The sequence below is a fragment of the Lichenostomus cassidix genome, chromosome 5 (genome assembly GCF_008360975.1).
Source record: "Lichenostomus cassidix isolate B80296 chromosome 5, HeHo_3.0, whole genome shotgun sequence".
Lineage (NCBI taxonomy): Eukaryota > Metazoa > Chordata > Aves > Passeriformes > Meliphagidae > Lichenostomus > Lichenostomus cassidix.
The window spans coordinates 47013909-47031300 of NC_139486.1; the positions used below are offsets into that span (position 1 = coordinate 47013909).

At 50.3% G+C, this 17392-nt stretch overlaps 2 protein-coding genes across 5 annotated transcripts in view; one reads left to right on the forward strand and one right to left on the reverse strand.

Annotated features, from left to right (window-relative positions):
• Positions 1–1666: 1666 nt before the first annotated feature.
• Positions 1667–3415, reverse strand: ASCL2 (achaete-scute family bHLH transcription factor 2). Its single transcript, XM_085062880.1, has 2 exons — positions 2579–3415; positions 1667–2479 (listed from the first exon to the last, which is right to left on the reverse strand). The coding sequence occupies exon 1, from the start codon at positions 3115–3117 to the stop codon at positions 2590–2592; it is 528 nt and encodes a 175-aa protein (XP_084919006.1). The 5' UTR covers positions 3118–3415; the 3' UTR covers positions 1667–2479; positions 2579–2589.
• A 7305-nt stretch (positions 3416–10720) lies between these two features.
• The window catches only part of TSPAN32 (tetraspanin 32), a 39456-nt gene continuing 32784 nt past the window's right edge, over positions 10721–17392 (forward strand). For all 4 annotated transcript variants that reach the window (XM_085062881.1, XM_085062883.1, XM_085062882.1 and 1 more), the window contains exons 1-3: positions 10721–11001; positions 13033–13147; positions 14467–14564. In XM_085062881.1, the coding sequence (XP_084919007.1) occupies positions 10954–11001; positions 13033–13147; positions 14467–14564 (261 nt within the window). In that variant the 5' untranslated portion in view covers positions 10721–10953. The remainder of the gene's footprint in view (positions 11002–13032; positions 13148–14466; positions 14565–17392) is intronic.

Below are 17392 nucleotides of genomic sequence, written 5' to 3' on the forward strand. Positions count from 1 at the left end.
GATAAAATGAACGTGGTAGCAATGCTGGGAGTTACTTGATTGAGAGCCAAATATTGCTTTTGAAAATACTAAAATGATCAGTGCACCTAAGGAAAGAAAACAAACACTCTGCCAAGCAGTAGTAACATGCTTTAAACAAATGAATTCTGCCATAATGGGACACTTGTGCAGACCAATGCAGCAGTCCAGATTTCTTAACTGCTTGGAAAAGATGACATGATGTTGGTTTAGGCTGAGAATAAATATGTGGGAGTCTCTCTGAGTTTATGTCTGGCTGGTTTTCTGGAGCTCATCTGCGAGGATGAAGCCCTTAAACCCTACTGGGGAAAGGTACCACATTGCTGCCCCACTCCACCAGCCCTCCCTACTGCTGCCAAGCACAGCTGATCACTTAATGCCCAGGTCAGCTCACAGCTCTTGCTCCTACCTGGGGGACTGTTGAAGAGCAATAAAGGGTAAAACCTTTGCAAGCAATTTATTAAGCACTTGAATTCCCTGTGCACTTCAAAGGGACTGTTTATTAGAATAACTTTGATTAGGGAAGAACTTGAAGCAAAGTAACTATTGCTCTTGATAGAAGGCTCCTAAATGCTGCTTGCTGTTAGAGCCTTCATTTTCCTATGGCTTGTTGTTGGGATTTTTAGTTTTTTCCTCTCCAAATAGAACAATGTAAGTGGAATACTCTAATGGATCTGGATTACAGAGCATCTACTGCAATTCCTGAATCTGGAACCGCTGAGTGATTCTCCTGAAAAGTTCCTTCCCAGTACTACAACAGCAGAGATTATACACAGTCCCTGTAAAGTAGGTCAATTTTAATAACCATTTCTGCTTTGTGTTCGTTCAGCATATTCTATAGGTCAGCCCATTTTGCTCCATTCAACTTCTTACATTCACTACAGCTCTTTAAGGGAATTAACAGTCTCTGACATAGTTTTTCATGCTGACATCCATGTTTTGTTTCACAGCAGTCTCACCTTAAAGACACACAGTTTTTACCTCTGCCTCACCTTTGCTGAAGCAGCTCTTCAGCAGGAGCATAAAAGTAATGGACAAAGCTTATGAGTCTCTGACTATGGTTTCCAAGGAGCAATTCATATTTGCTTGTTGCTTTTAGATAAAGACTGTGTGCATGCAGCTCAACTTAGAGTAGGACAGAGTGGGACACTGTTGGTTATATGTGGTTTTTAAAGTTTTTTTTTTCTCTCAGAGGTGCTGCTCCCCTGCATAAAGGCACCCCAACCTACCTCCTGAGAGCTGCTGCCAGGACAAACAAACTTCAGATACCCACTTCCTCTTTAGCTTCCCGTGGCTCTCCCATCATCCCAGGCAGGGGCAATGCAGCCTCCTGCAGCAGCACCTTCTGCATGTTCAGGAAAGGAGTTATCAGCACCGAACCTGCCTTGTCTCCTAAACACATCTGCAGCTCCCCACACATCATCTTTCAGCACCTGCTCCAAGTGCTGAGTTTATAAAACTTGGATGGGGGAAAAGTAAGCCTGGAGATTGTGCTATGCTGCTCCTTATTCCCCTCTGCAAATGCAACCTGGTCCAGGGAGAACTGCCTCTCTGCTGTATAGCTCATTAGTCCCTCTCCCACCCCTTCAGGCAATAGTTAAATCACCTTGGGCATTTCTGGTAAATATACATATCTTACAGCCCTGAAGCAATTTATAAATAGATTTTTATTTATAAAGTCAATTTACATAAAATATGATACTCTCTTAAAAACTGCATATGTACAATTTAAGAAATCCTAGCAAGTGCATACAAAAATGCCTTCAATACGTTTTTTTTAAAAACTTCAGTTTTCAGAGAGGTGGACCTTCACACCAGGCAAACTCAGACACCACGTTAAAACACAACATAACTTTACAGTCTTTTACTGAAGTGTTTGGAGAAAATAATTTAAGAAAACCCAAACAAACACCTTTTCATCTATACCGTATATGTTCCAAAAACATTCCAGCTGGTAGTGTTCAAGAACAAGTGGATAGGACCTGCTAAAAATAGAACCATCTCATCCCTTTTCTCTAAGGTTTCTTGTACAAAAATAAGTCTTCATACACCAGTGTCCCCAGAGGCAGTTCAAGTTACATATAAAATAGAATCTGACATGATAAAAAATACCCTCCCCCTCCAGAAACAAGGAAGCATCAACTGTTTTTCTTTTTTTTTTCTTTCCTTTCCACCCCTCCAAAGCACCACCAGACAGCAGTGCCGGGGGGAAGCAGGTTCGCTCGGGCATCCTCTCCATGGGTCGGCAGCTCCCGGCGGGCAGGCGGAGCCGCTGCCCCCGCGCAAGGAGCGGGACCCCGCAGCCAGCTACACCATTGCACTTTCCACAGCTCGAAGACGACGGCTGACCCCGGCGAGAAAAGCAGCCAGCGGGGTCCCCCCGGGGTGGAAGTCAGTACTTTCGGGGGGATAGTGCTGCCGCCCACACCCCGGGCGCCGACGTGCTGCGGGCTGAGCGCGGCTGCGGAGAGACGTGAGGAGAGCCCCGGTGGGTTCGCGCCCCGCTCCCCCGAGCGCCAGGGGCGAGGCAGCTCCCCCTCCCCTCCGGCTGCCCCCTCACCTCCCGCCGGGTCAGTAGCTCCCCAGCCAGCTGGTGAAGTCCAGCAGCTCCCGCTCCTCGGGGCTGAGCGCCGCGTCGTAGCCGCTCTCCTCGGAGGAGCACGGCGAGCCGGGCGCGGAGGAGGCGAAGGAGGGCGAAGCGGAGGAGTAGCCGCCGCCGCCGCCGCCGCCAACTTCCCCGACGGCCACCCGCCCGCGGCCGTCGGGGAAAGAGGCGGCGGCGTCGTGCTCGTCGAGGAGCCGCTGCAGGGCGCGGATGTACTCGACGGCGGAGCGGAGAGTCTCCACCTTGCTCATCTTCTTGCTGGCGGCGCCGTGCGGGACGTGCTGGCGGAGGGCGGCGAAGCCCAGGTTGACGAGCCGCACGCGGTTGCGCTCCCGCTCGTTCCGACGGGCCACGGCGGCCGCCGCCGCCGCCCCGGTGCCCGGCAGGGCGGCGAAGGCCAGGCGGCGCTTGCAGCGCAGCAGCTCGGGGGAGGCGGGCCGCCGACGGCCGCGGGGTGCGGCGGGGGGCAGCGGCGGCAGAGCCCCGCCGTTCATCGCCGGGCGGCCACGGCGGCGGCGGGCGCAAAAAAAAAAAAAAAAACTAAACCAAAAAACTTATTTAAAAAAACTGGGGGAAAGCGTCGAAACTAAATATAAAGTGAGACAAAGGAGGCGGGGGTGGGCAGCGCGGGGCAGTTTATGCCCATGCCCGTCCTCTCCCGCCGCCGCTCCGCGCTTCTGCGGCGGGTCGCGCCGCCGGCCGGCCCCTTATCAACGCGCCGCCGCTCGCGAGCCCCCGCCGGCCGCACGCGCCGCGCCACGCGCGCCCGCCGCCGCCGCGCCCCCGCACGCGCCCTCCCCCGCGCGCGCCCCCGCCCCCGCGCGCGCCCGGCGCGTGGCGCCGCCGGCCCCGGCACCCGCCCCCCCCACCCCCTCACACACACACAGAGCACACCCCGCCGGCCGCAGCCCCTGCCACAGCCCCTGCCCTCGGGGCGCGATCCGGCCCCTCTGCTGCAGCCCTCCCCTCAAATCACCGCCGCTGCCCCGCCAACTTCTAACATTTTATTTTAATTTGGTTTTTATTATTACTCGGGGGAGGGGCCCGCCTCTCGGCCCGCCTCTCCCGCACCCCGGAGCGGACACGCACGAACGGCCGGCACTCCCCACTGCCGTCGGTGAGGTGGAAGTCCCGGGTCCTGTCCCTTCAACTGTGCCACCAACCCGCCCCCTCCCCAAGCCGTGTCCCTTGCGGGTGGCGGCGTGGGGAAGGCGGTGGCCCGGCAGCGCGGCTGCTCCCAGGGCTCTCCCGGTGGAGCGGGGAGTGCTGGCACCTGGCTGCCGCTCGGTGCTTGTCTGACAGAGCGATGGGACACACTGGGGCTCTGCTTTGTTACATCCACCAAAAAATGTAATAACAAAGACTTATAATAGTGGCGTGAATCATCTTGCCAACGCTGTTCTCCACAGACCGGCTTTTAGGGCTTCAGTGGGAGTTTCAAGGATACAGACATGGGGACAGGAAGGCAAATGAAAAGCTTTTGTAGCTCGGGGGTTGCAGACCGGCTTCCCTCTGCCGTTCCAAGCAATCCTCCTTGGTTCTCCATCAAGCAAGCCTTGCTTCCAGCTCCGGCAGGAAGAGCAGCAGGGTAAGGTGCTTTCAGATAGCTGGATGGAATGGGGAGGACAAAGGGGTTTCCTCTTGGAGTCCTGGGAACTTGTGGGAAGAAATAACTTGCACGGTGTTTTGCTAAACAAACAGGGTGGCTGGAGTGGGATGTTCATGAACCCACTGCCCAGGGGCTATGTCTGCTCTCAGCTTCAGCACAGCTTCAGGATGTGCTGTCCTCTGGGCTTTGCACCTACCCATCCTTAAAAAAAAAAAAAGAAAAAAATCCAACGGTGTGAGGGAGTTCAGTTACAGGGCTTCCCTTTTTGGGGGGGGAATATGACCACCTCAGGAAAATGCTCCAAGCAGGTGTCTCTAGCAACAACTTGGTGGCGGGGATGTGTCATCGCATGGACAGGTGCCAGCAAGGCTCTGCAGCATGATCTGGACATCAAAGGGTCTGTATTCTCCTGGCTGCCCTGAACCACTTTGGTGCTGATCCTTGGGTGTATCTAAGTCAAAATTGGTAGTTCAAGGAGCTATCCATGATTTCCCATGACACATAGGGGGCTTTTTTTGTACCTGTGTGGGGTATTTAGGGAGCAGCAAGGCTCCACCACATTGAAAGAAAAATACTTTCTCTGGGGATCAGTTGCAATGGCAGTAGCTTGAAGGAATCAGCCCCACTGCAGTGTCGCAGGCAGCTGAGCTGAAATACCAGACAGTAAGAAGCCTGCGAGCACTTTGATTTTCTGGCAATCAAGCATGCAGAAGACTTAGCACCCAAATTCAGTGGCTCCTGAGACATTCTTGGCCATGCTGTAGACCTGGGGGAACACCACTGAGCAGCCCTACAGTTTCTCTGAATGACTTGACCTGAGGGGAGCAGCTCATGGCATGCTATGCAGGCGGGAGCATTTTGCCTAGTGGGTTCCTGGCAGTGCAGGGGAACTGCTTGTGCCTTGTTGGGAGTGCACAGACTGCTTGTTCAGCTCAGGCCACGTAATGCACTTGTCTTCAGCATCTGCAAAGCTGCCCCGGCTGGAACAGGGGGCTTCCCTTGCACTGCCAGACATCGCTTAGTCAGTAGGGGCATTACTGTGGTGGAGTAATACTGATGTTCTTTTATTACCTCCTCTCTAATTTCTGCTGAAAACCTTTCTCACAGGAAAGGGGAAGCTGCTGCCCTTGAAACTTTTCGAGAAAAAACCTTCTGTGTCGAAGTGCCATGCTCAAGAGTAATAACTGGATTTTTGTCATACAAAAATAGCTACAGGGAATTTTTTCATTAATAACTCACACCAGTAAACCCAGTCTCAAGGGAAAGTGCACAGCCTCCAGTCACAGTGATTCCATGCTCAGCTCTGGGATGAACTTGACTTGTCCAATTTGGCTTCAGGGCTGCTGATCATGACGTATGTTTCCAGACAGATGTGGCCATCGGGTCTGGGCCTGAGCACAACCCACAGCAAGTGCTTATGCTTTCCTAGCAGTGCAGCTGGCTTCCCAACTGTCTGCAGGAAGGTAGGTACATCTTGTACTCAGAGAAATGCAATCTCACTTGAAATCTCTTTATAAAGTTAATGACTATGTAAGATCCAGTAGAGCAAGTCATCATTAAACACTGTGTTCACAATCAACTTCCTGATCATAATCTGGGGAGAGAGAGCATCCAGCAATGTGCTACCCATCCCCAGAGAGTGGGGAGAAGGAATTCTCCTCTCCTGGAGCAGGTAAGGCAAAAATGACAACTGCATGGTTGGTGTGGACACCTTGCAGCCCCATGTGGCTTCGGGCAGCGTGTGCTGCAAGGTGGCCAAATGATGCTCAGGGAGAAGGGAAAAGGACCTCTGTAAAGGGCCTCTGACCCTACATGCCAGTTCTTGCACCTGCCAAAGGTGAGAGCAAAGCACTGCCCCTGGCTTGGCACTTGTGTCAGCAGGAAGGCTGCAGATGGGGTGCTGGGTGAGCCCTGATTTCTCCCATGCATTACAGGCAACTGACATGAGCTCTTTAGGGTGTTTTGCCAAAACTTTCTGGACTTCAGTGGAAAGCAATAGAGGTCCTGTTGCAATAAAGATTGAGAGGAAGTATGTCAGAAATAAAGGGCGATGGGCAGTCAAGCAGCCCTGTTCTTGGTGAGCAGGGGAGTGCCTGTTTGCCAGGCAGGGCTGTGCTCACACTGGTTTTGCCAAGAGCAGGGCTAGATGGAGCAGGGCTCACATTGTGTTTTCAGGTCTATCACCTGCACAGCTGGCTCCTGGGCAGCTATGGTTTGCAGTTAGATAGCATGTGGAAAAGAAAAAGTAATTTAGTTTGAATAGGGTGTGCTTTAGAGCTATGAGTAAAGTTTTTTCACTTTCAGTAGAGAAAGAAGTTCATTTGAGTTTATTCTTTGAAGGGAACTCCCTGTCTTCAGCTTATGCTCTTTTCCAATGTAATCTTTCTTTGGCTTGATGAACTATTTTTCATAACTCTTCTGACATTTTATTTGCTCACCTATAATAATTTCAAATTGCCTGGGAATCACTAGAGGATTTCTGAGACACACACTGAAAATAATAATAAAGAAAAAGCTGCTTAGGAGATATTACAATTTCTCTCTGGTTTTGTGTCTTCCAAAGCAGCCTCCAGCCAGCCTTGTTTCCATTCACAGTGGAGTTGTATGGTGCATCTGAGCTTGGCAAAGCACAGCACCTCCCCCTTTTCTCCTCTCTTTCCTTTCTTGAAAAGAGATGGCCCCGGGTTTAAAAGTTGATTTTTAGCTTTGATTGTGTGTATGTGCTATATGAATGCTAAGCAGCCTTTACAATGCATCCTTGTGATGTGCCTGGGAAGGCAGACGCAGGCTGTGAGGTCTCCCTGGCTTCCCATCATCCCTATGGCTGCGGTGAGGCTTGATATGGACATGTTTTATTTACGAGCAAGCTTTAGGGTGAATCCAGTCGTGTTATGGGCAGGAACTGAGGGACCGAATGGGCTGAGCTGCTGACACTTGTGAATCTGCCACATTTGGAGCTGCTTTCTGCTGTGGAGGAGAGGTATTTTCCCTAATGGTGCTGTGGGCTGGAAAAGGAGGAGGCTCCTGAGAGGCAGCAGGGACCTGCCACAAGTGTCCTGCCTGGATGACCGGGTGTAGTTTTGGCTCCTGGATAACATCCTCTTCCTTGCCTCCAGCTCATGCCTTCTCAGGAGCACGAGTAGCACTGCCACAAAGCCAAGCGGGGCGCTTCTCTTCCCTGCTGCATCAAGAGAGTTCAAGCAGTTGAGACTGGGGTGCTGCTGTTCCATCACTGGTGAGTGCACTGACAGAATGAGAGCCAGAAAAGTGCATGTCAAGAAGGCACCAGCATGAATTCAGCCTCTTCTCCTCCATTCGTGTTTAGTGTCCCAAGTTCACCCCATGCAGCATTTAACTCATCAAATCCCCCAGCTCTTTTAGAACATCCCTCTGACAGCATGGGGATCATTTGCCCCCAGCTCAGAAGAGGGTTGGAAGTTTATAGCTTTGCAAAAAATATGGTCCGGCTTTGATCCCTTTTATAAATCAATCCTTCCCTTCTGAATGAGGTGGCACATCCTTCCAAGACCCATGCAGCTGGGGATGTTGGCATATATTTTCATAACAGAAATCTGTAAGATGCCACAAGGCTAGAAAGAGAGCACCTGTGCTCCACGGGGTATTTTCAGACTCACTACCATCTTTCCATGCTCCAACTGATAACCAGAGATTAGAGAGGAAGCCACAGGCAGGAGCTGTGATCACCTGTGGTTTTTGCACTGCATTTGGGAGTGATAAATCGTGCTCTTGAAAAGGGGACAAATCAATAAAACCTGGCAGGGAGGGCAGGAGGCCGAGTCTTGCTGGAAAAGCCATGCTGCCATCCAGCCCGTATGCTGGCTGGGAAGGTGTTTCCCTGGTATGCCACCAGCTCTGCCTCTCTTCCCACTGGGATGAGGTTGATGGGACAGACACCTTGCTTCTCAGCAGTGCTTCCTGGGCAGAGAAATAGGTGTATGCCTGCTGAGGCAGGTGTGTACCAACAACAGGGCACCCAGATAAAGTTTAATCCCATAGGAAGTGAACTGCTGCACAGATTACCTTTTTGATGAGCACAGGTGAGATGAGCACAGACTCCCCCGGTGCTCCCTTCAGCAGTGCTCTTCCATGTGCCAAGTGTGTCTTCCTCAATCACAGCCCAACATCTTTATATCCCAGCTCCACTGATGCTCCTGCTTTTTTGGAGGGGTCAGGGAGTGACTTTCCTTTTGGCTTTTTTTTTTTTTTTTTTTTGTGAGGAAGCAACTCCTTTTGCTCTTGTTCTTTTTTTGATGTTAGAAATCCACATATGCTCTGCCCCAAACAGGAAACTTTCAAGGCATACCTGTATGGGATAGAGGGTAAGAGGGAGGATAAAGAAACAGCAGAAGAACTCTCCACCCCTGAACCCAGCAGGCAGAGCAGTTAATGGAGGGAGTGGGCACGAAGACAGGGCACCAAGCAGTGCAGGTGGGAGAAGCATCAGAAGATTTGGCCAAGCTGCTCAGGAATAGGCATTGTCAACCAAAACAAAGGGAAACAGCTGTTTAGACTGAGGTGTTTAAAGTTACAAACCTCCTTTCAGAGCTGTGGCAGTCAAAGAAGGTACCTGTTTTTATGGCTGGAAACAAAAGGAGGTAGAACATATTGTGTGGAAAGACTAGGAGCCCTTGCAAGGCGTGTAGATGACGATTTTGGGACCTCACGGGTGGACCTGCGGTGAGGTGCGAGACTTCTGCAGGGACAGAGCAGAGCTTTGTGGGCGTGGGGCGGGAAATGCCCTTCAGAAACCCTACGTCGATCATCCCGCCCTTCGGGAAGAGGTTCTGCTGGCCTGTGGGGACCTCTAGTGTGAGACTTGGCTTCGCACAGGTCTCGCTGCGGTAGCAGCCGTTTAGGATTGGGGTAGGAACTGGAGTCTAGGGGGAAACGAAGATGGGCTCCATGTTTTTTCCCTGTCCGCCGCTGTGGAACAGGTTTTGGTTGTGCTCAGGGCAGGTGGCATGACTTGACTGTTGCTCGTGGCCGGGCTGATGTGGCTTGGTGTTACATGCAGAGCTGTGCTCATACCTTCTTGCAGACCTTCCAGATTTAACCTGTAACTCCACTGGTGGACCAGCTCTGTTGTCTTTGTAGGGATCCTTCCCCGTGAAAATGCATGTGACAACACCCCCATCTGTCCTCTAATACCAGAAGAAATTATGGGTGCTCACAGTTCTGTATGCAGATGCAATCCTGACTCAGACAGTGTCTTATAAGGCATTTTCCTCACCTGGTCTGCTCTCGGGGGTCCTGCTCCTGAACGTGGGTGGCTTGGCATCAGCTGCCTCACCAGCCTATTGTCCTCTCCCCACTGCCCTCCTTCCTTGATGTCTATCCACTGGTTTTGTTCAGATGGTCTCCAGCTGGTGGCCAGAGAAGGAAGGTCTCTGTCTGCACACGGGTACATCAGTGTGTCCTGCTGGGCATTAGGGACCACTGCCCCAGGGCAGGGATCCACGAGCCATGGGGACACCTGCTTTTGGCACTGGCTCTCTCTCTCATTGGTATCTCGGGAGGCTGCAACCAAGGTGATCTGCAGGAAAGCTTGCAAGAAAGTTAGTGATGTAGTCAGAAAATCATAACATGCTTTTTCCTGCGCACATGGCTTTGTGCAAGTCACTTTTCCTTCTCTTTGCTTTACAAAATGCATCTTCCTTCCTTTTTTTACTCTTCTCCTCCTCCTTCTTTGTCATCTTCCTGTAACTGCAGTTACTATTGTGGGATGGTTTTACTTTTTTACTCCCTTTGTTTGCCATTGGGGGGGACTGCAATTATTTTTCATTACTCTGTTTCACCTGTTTTCCACCAGTCTGGTTCCAAAACTAAGGATGATTAAGGCACTCAGTCATTCAGGCTCACTTTGGCAGATTGTTCTTGAGGCTTCTTTGTGATTTACTTTCAAGAAATATGCATCCAGGAGACAGCTGGTTTTGAAATCACCTGGGTTTTCTGCAGCTGTGGGCCCAGGCAGTCTTCAGTGCTAGGGGAAAGGATAGAGTTAAAATGTCCATGGACAGTGAGGGTCTCCTGAGCAGGGGGTTATATTTGCAGATAGCCATTTTGCTGAATAAAATACTACCAAATGTGTTTTTTTCCCCTCATCTGCAAATAGAAGTTTTAATAGAGACTCAGCCAAGGGTTATTGCCATTTGGTGGTTTTACATGGGGAGAGAATACTCTTACACAGATGTGTTTGGGGGGCTTTAATCTCTTCTTTAAATAACAGGTTATTTTTTTGTAAATAATGTTCTCTTAGACTTTTTCCCAAAATATTATTTATGCAGATTATAAAAAAAAGTTACTGGCAATATTCATTAAGCAAAACTGCATCCCAGTGAAAGTCAAACCCAGGGTGTTTTGACACTGGCTCTTGACTGAACAGTTTAAAAATTTTTTTTTCAAGGAGCTTTGCTCCAAACTCCATTAAAGGTTGTTCTTCTGTGTGCCCTTCCTTCTTTGCCAGCTGTGTGTGGGAGCTGACAGTAGCTGACTGAGAGCCTGTGCAGAAGGTGACTGCCCTAAACAAGATTTAATAATCAGGCAGGAGGAGGTGCATCGGCACGTGGTGGAGACTCCACTTCCTGAGAGGCCCCGCTGTGGCCATGCCTCTCTTTGGTGGAAACTCAGGCTTTATCAAGAGCTGGAGGGACCAACCGCCAGCTCTCTCTGGGGACAAGCTGCCATTGGACTGAGGTGCGGGATGAGGACCACCAAGTGCCAGCTGCTGGTGACCAGCCTCTGTGTCATGGTGAGCAGGCAGGTTTGGGGGGATCTCTGCAGAGCCGAGGTGAACCATTGTCTTTCCCATCCCTGCTCTGAAGAGGGGATGGTTTTTCCCACGTTCTGTTTTTGGTGGGTGGAGGGCAAGCACAGCCAACTGCCCGAGTTATCATTGCACCCTGGGCAGTTATCACTAGCCACCAGCCTCGCCCCCCCTCCTCTGATAGACTTCTGGTTTCTCAGGGCTGTCACACCGCTGCAGCTCTTTCACAACTCAGCAGCTGCCTCCAAGGAGAAAGAAAAGGTCGCTGCTGGCAGAATGGGTGGTGTTCAGCAAAAAGATACTTGCCCTGTCTCCTTGGAGCGAAAGAGAGAGAACGGACCTGCTGCAGTCACGCTTGCTGCTGGGAGGGTGGTCGACTGCAGGCAGGATCAGTGAGGATATGAAACCACAAGGCTTTGGTGGAAGTGTGTATGAGAGACCTGTGGATAGGCACCGCAAAACGAAAGCAATTCCAGGGATTCTTTTTATCAGCTCCTGAAGCAAATCCAACGGGAGTTTCTGCTGTTAGAGTTGATAGGAAATGGTAGAAACTGGAGAACACTTCTCCTGGATTATTTAACTTGTATGTTCTTGTTGTCTTTTCACTTCATTAAAACTCACCAGCTTAGTAATAATATTTATAATAATCTGTATTTAGTTTAAAGAGGGTTGTTGGCTTGTAAAGAGCATAATTAAAAGGTAATACTTTATTTTGGGCCACAAATGAAGTTTGTAGTTTTTCAAAATTTCAACATTCCAAGACTACAGTGGCTGTAAGGTAGCTCTCTCTTCCAGAATATGCCATTTAGAGGAAATGAAAGGAGGACTGGTACCTAGTATGTTTAGAGGAGACATTAAGGCACAGCTGCTGTGCTTGGTTAGAATCCCATTATTGCTGTTGGGAGGATTTTAGACTGGCATTTCTCAGAAATCTGAGCTAACTGGTGTTGCACTTAGCATTTTGTTGGGCGTGGGTCAAGATTTGCAGTAATGCACAGTCTGAAGGATCAGAAGGTGCCACAAATTAGGTTAGTCAAAATGCTAAAGTTTGGATGGATTTAGTCTCTGAAACCGTAAGCCTCTAGCAAAAGCTATTAGAAAATGTCACACAGTGGGGATTATGTTGAGATCTCACTGTCACATTTGACACAGGTATAGCTGCCTCGTGTTTCTGTATTGTAAAGGCACAAAATGATGAAGCCTTATCTTAGGAGCTAGGAGTGGCCTTACATTTTGTATTTTCCAGGTTCATTACACTAGATTTGGAGTTGGTTTTGCTGTTGGTGCCTTTGTCCCAGCTCTGCCACCCCTCATACTGCAAATAGCCCTGCCTTAGAGCCAGATGCCATCAGAAATGTTCCTTCCCCATCACCCAGACTTACTCTGGGCAACATGGACCGTGATGTGCAAGTAGTTACCCCATGCCTTAGGCATACTAGTGTTCTCAGGGGACAGGGCAGAAACAAACAGGCCAGCAACACCTTGCAGAGACAGAAACCAGCACAGACAACGTAGAGTAGTACAGACTCAGCTCTGTGCACTCTACCACAGGAAATAGAGCCAGCAGCAGGCAGTGGGACTGGCATTGCAAAGAGCAAAGCAGAGAACATCATCCCTGCCCAAAACCATTCTTGAAGCTGGCAGCACTCACAGCCACACGTGTGCAGTCTGCAGAGTGGGGTGGCACTGCACACCCCACTGCAGAGTGGGGTGTACTGCAAGGGCATCATCCCCCTCAGTTTTCTTCATGTGGTGGGGATTTAATCCACAGGCACTGGCCAAGAGACTGTGGGCTCTACTGTGTCAAATGCACTCATTATGCAAGAGAGGAAAACACCTTTAGTATTTCTCAGTGTCTGGGGTTTGTCCTTTTATGTGCATTTTGGGGTACATGGGTGGTCTCTGGGGGATCAGACTGTCTGCATTTGCACAGTATCCAGATACACCTCAAACCTTTGTGTGCACCCACAGGAGCTGCTGCCTAGTAAATCCCTTCCTGAAACCTTTCTTTTCCAGCTGCTGGGGCTCTCCATTGCCACGCTGAGCACAGTCACTCACTACGGACTCCGTTTCACCCTCATCAGCAACGTCTCCCTGAACAGCAACTCCTACAGGCTCATCCACCACACAGGTACGTTGTGGTTGCATTGCAGTGAGACCTTTGGTCATACCAGGAGCTGCAAAATTCCGTAAAGCAATTGAAGAAAATGCAGTGGTATCTCAAGAGGAAGAGGGAGCTGGGTTTTGGAGGATGCCTTAGGACTAATAGTCCCACAGGCACTTTCTTTCCCCTTATCAGACCCACATGCCTGTAACCAAAGGATGCTGTGGGAGCATGGGGCACTCAGGTACTTCTGTGTTTGCACCTGTTCCTCTGTTCACCTTATCACCATCCTGCCCCTGTGCTGTGGTAAGAGCTCAGGGGGAGCTCCTCAGTTATTAAAAGTGCACTGGGACTGGCAGCAGCCTGGGAGCACAGGTAGAGGAACTACAGGAGTTGAATCAGAACACAGAAAATTGAGGCTGGAGGAGAAATACATGGCAACAACTAGTTTTTTTGAGGAAATGTGGGGTATTTTTGCTTTCATAAGGGAGAAGTATAAACTGAATCTCAGGTACAAGGTTAGAGCAAAGATATCCCAGACACCAAAATATGCTGCTCACTTCTGCTGCGCTTCCATCTGCTGCTTCTCTCGAGCTGTACTCTGGGTTTAAACATGCTCATACCCTCTCAAGATACTGGCTCTCAATTTCAATTGACCAATGCAGATGCAAAAACTATGTTAGTCCAAAGCTAAGTACATTCCTTCCCTGTTCCTACACATAAAGGGGTTACATATTGGCACTGACTGCACCTTACAGGCTCTCCCACCCCAGCCACCCCTCTCCAGCAACACTTCCACTTGCCTTGTTTGCAAGCATTACCTCTGCATTGTCAGGGTAGCAAAGTCCTTTGCAGTGCTGTGGTCCCTGAGCCCTGCCCTGGGGTAGTGGCTGTGATCCTGCCTGAGCCAGGAGGAAACCAGAGGGTGAGTGTTGCACCAGATTAGCGGTGCCCTGAGTCCTGATAGGAGCTGTGGGACAGCTTCTGCACACCAGCACCGCCCCCATTCGGGGGGATGCTTATCAGAATGCTCAAATAATGGGCAGCTTGTGGTCTGTTGGGTAGACCAACACCCTTTTAGGCTGCTTCACTCTGCTGGAGCTGTGGGAGCCACTCAGAGGTTTACAGCCCTGCCAGACATACACAGCAAAGCATACACAGACAGGGGTTACTGAATAAATTACAGAAAAAATGCAGTTCTGCAACGTGGTTGCAGCTGGCCCTAGCAAATTTGGGGCCAGCTCCCCAAAATCCACTTTTTTACCCCTCTCTGGGTGAAGCATCACACTAGGCCTCTGTTAGCACTTGGCATCTGACCACAACTCCCATGTCTGTCTTCTTTCCAGCTTTCTACTTTGGGATCTGCTTGAGCATGATCCTGATCCTGGCAGGCCTGCTGAGCTCCGCTGCCACGGTGCGGGAATCACAGTGTCTCACCGCCATGGTGTGTATCCGTATCTGCAGGGACTGGCTGGGAGGGGCTTTTTGTCACCTGGGGCTGTCCCCTTAATGTGTGGTGCTGGGGGCTGTGTTGCCTTATGCCTAGGAGAATGCACGCCTGGGGAAGGAGGTCCTGTTGTTCGCCGTTGTGCTGCAAGAGGACATTTTTGTAAAAGCATGATTTTGCAGAGCCCTTCAGGCTGAGGATCACATCCTTCTGTGCCTAGTTTCTTTTGCCAAGGTCCTGTGTATGCAGCTTTCAGACGGAAGGTGCTTGTCTGCCAAGCAACGACAGTGATGACAATTCTCAGGATATTTTTTTCTCCTCACCAAATCAGCACATGGTTTGTGTGGGGAAACCTTAGCAGTGTGATTTTGAGTCTGACATGGTTCTCCTGTCTAGTGACAGCAAAACTAGCCCCTCTTACTCCCCCCTCACTGCAAACATCCACCACAGGCATACAAAGCATGGCAGCAGGCATGGGGAATTTGGGCTGGACCCTGAATTTCAGCCTACAAGGAGAAGTAGCATAAGAGCTGAAATGTGAGCTCAGCTCTTTTTAAAAAGAGAGCCTGCATGTGGGGCTTAGTCTGCACAAACCGGCTTCCAGCCTAGGGGCTGGAGGGATGAGTGGTAAAGTGCTGCTCACTGCATGTTTTCCCATGTGAAGGGCAGGAGTTAACAGGTAGGTTGTTGAGCATGAAATCGTGTTTAATATGAAATAATTACGTTGCTGTCATACACTAACTTTAAAGAGATTTATCTAATCTATGTAATTGGGGGAAATGGTACTGATGGCAGAAATTTAGAAGCTGACACCTTAAAATTCAGTGCAAAGCAGCCACTGAAATGAATGTTTTCACTTTCTCAATACACCATCTTCCTTCCTCTGTTTGAGATGCCCAAAGGGGCCTGAGTTCCCATGAATGCCTTTAGGAGAATATGTGTAAGTCCTCTCTCTTTTGCTGAAGTGTCTTTAATGTGTTTCTACAATTACCACATCTAAAACAATTGGTATGTACATATTAGTGGAGATTGTCATGGCTGCTCGAAGATGCAGTCAAACTTCTCTGTAATGTTTATTTTTTGCCTTACTCTCTGGTATAGTTTAGGGCATGCCACTCTGTAGAACAGGCTGTTAAAATCATGGCCATTTCCGGAAGTGATAGTTGAAGAGTGCCAGCACATACTGAGTGAACTCCAGAGCTGCTCTCCAAAGGGGGCCACATGGTGCTGCTCTCCCTTCCCCTTGTACCATGGGTGATCCTTTCCTCCAGCCACCCGTCATCTCCCCCAAGCCCAGCTGGTTTGGTGTATCACAGCCAAGCTCTGCTCACCCAAGAAACCTCTGGCTGGCAGAACTCTCAAACTGGCTATTTATTTTTGTGGCTCCTAGTGCATCCAGTTGGCTTGTCTTCAGCTTCCACAATTTTGATCCTCTGGGGGATGTGGCTTTCTTCATTTTGCACCCCTGATGGCACCTTTGCAGGGAAGTCGCGGTATGGCTTCCTGGCGGGAAGCAGAGGAAAGGTGCGAGGTGCCTTCCCCGCAGCTGTGGCGACGAGCAGGGCTAACGAGATGCCTCTCGGCTGCCTTTAAGCTCCGTTTCTGTCGCGCCTCTGCCGAGCCGAGGGGCAGGAGGGCGAGCAGGGGCTGCTCCAGCGCCGCTCTCCGCCGCTGGAGGGGGCCGCGGGCCCGCCGGCCGCCCGCTCCCCGCCCGCTCCGGGAGATGCTCCGGGAAGCGCCGGGAACAGGAGCAGCCCCGTAACCCCTGCGGCGTGGTGGCACGTCCCCAGACCTCAGGAATTAACGGGAACCCTGGGAAACGCCCAAGAGCTGGCTAGCAGCAACAGTATTCTTGCGTCCAAGTCGTTCAAGCAGCTCATCAACGTCTTAAATCACAGGGGGGCTTTGCCTATTCCTATAAATCGCCCCCTCCCCTCACAACCATCTTACACCAAGGGCCAGCTTGCTTCTCGTTTCGCCCCCGGTTCCCACTCCCAAGGCACACATTTAATCTCTGATCTGTTAGCAAGAAGCAAAGGCAGGGAGGGCCGGCCCTCCCAGCTGCAGCGAGGTGTAATCACAGGCAGGAATGGGGTTTGGCTCTGTGGCGCTCCAAAATTTGTCGGTGTGTTGTCCAGCTCTGCTGATCCCTGCTGGGCTGTAGCTCACAGGAGCGATCAGCCCTGCTGCTTGGAGATTTCTTCCTCTGTCTGCAATAGAGAGGACCTTTCATTTTCCCCACTATTGATTTTAAAGGGCTTTTCCTCCCCACTATTGATTTTAAAGGGCCTTTCCTCCCTGCATAGAGTGTGTCTTATTTAGAATACAATTTAATTCACTCTTTAATCAAAGAGGGAAGACACCGGATTATTTGCCTGACATCTGTGGCTATCCAGGAAACCGAGCCATGCTTGGGGGATGTCTGCATCGATGTGGCTAATCTACCACAATGCCACTTGGTAAACCAGCCACCCTGGGGAATAGCTGACCAGGATGCAGACAGGCTTACAGGAGCATTTTTTGTCTGTTTGGATTGTATATGCTTGTGCTGCCTGGCTATCTGGAGCTTTGTGTGCCTACAGGGGAGGGTCTCTGGTCTTTTGCAGGCCTTAATGGTGCTTTCCTAGTAACAGTAATGGGTGCACAGTGGTTAGAAACCAGAACAGGTCAAAATGATTTAAGCACACAGGTCTCAGGAGATTGTCTTGTGGCTGCATTAGCAGCATCATGACACCAGAAAGATGCTCCCCTGCATCCACTGAGGCTTGCACTAATGCTTTCTGGTTCCAAGAAAGTAATTGAGAAGTATAAAAAATTATGTTCTA

Excerpts from the sequence above, each read along its gene's own strand:
- ASCL2 (XM_085062880.1), bottom strand. The coding sequence starts at position 3,117 with ATGAACGGCGGGGCTCTGCCGCCGCTGCCCCCCGCCGCACCCCGCGGC.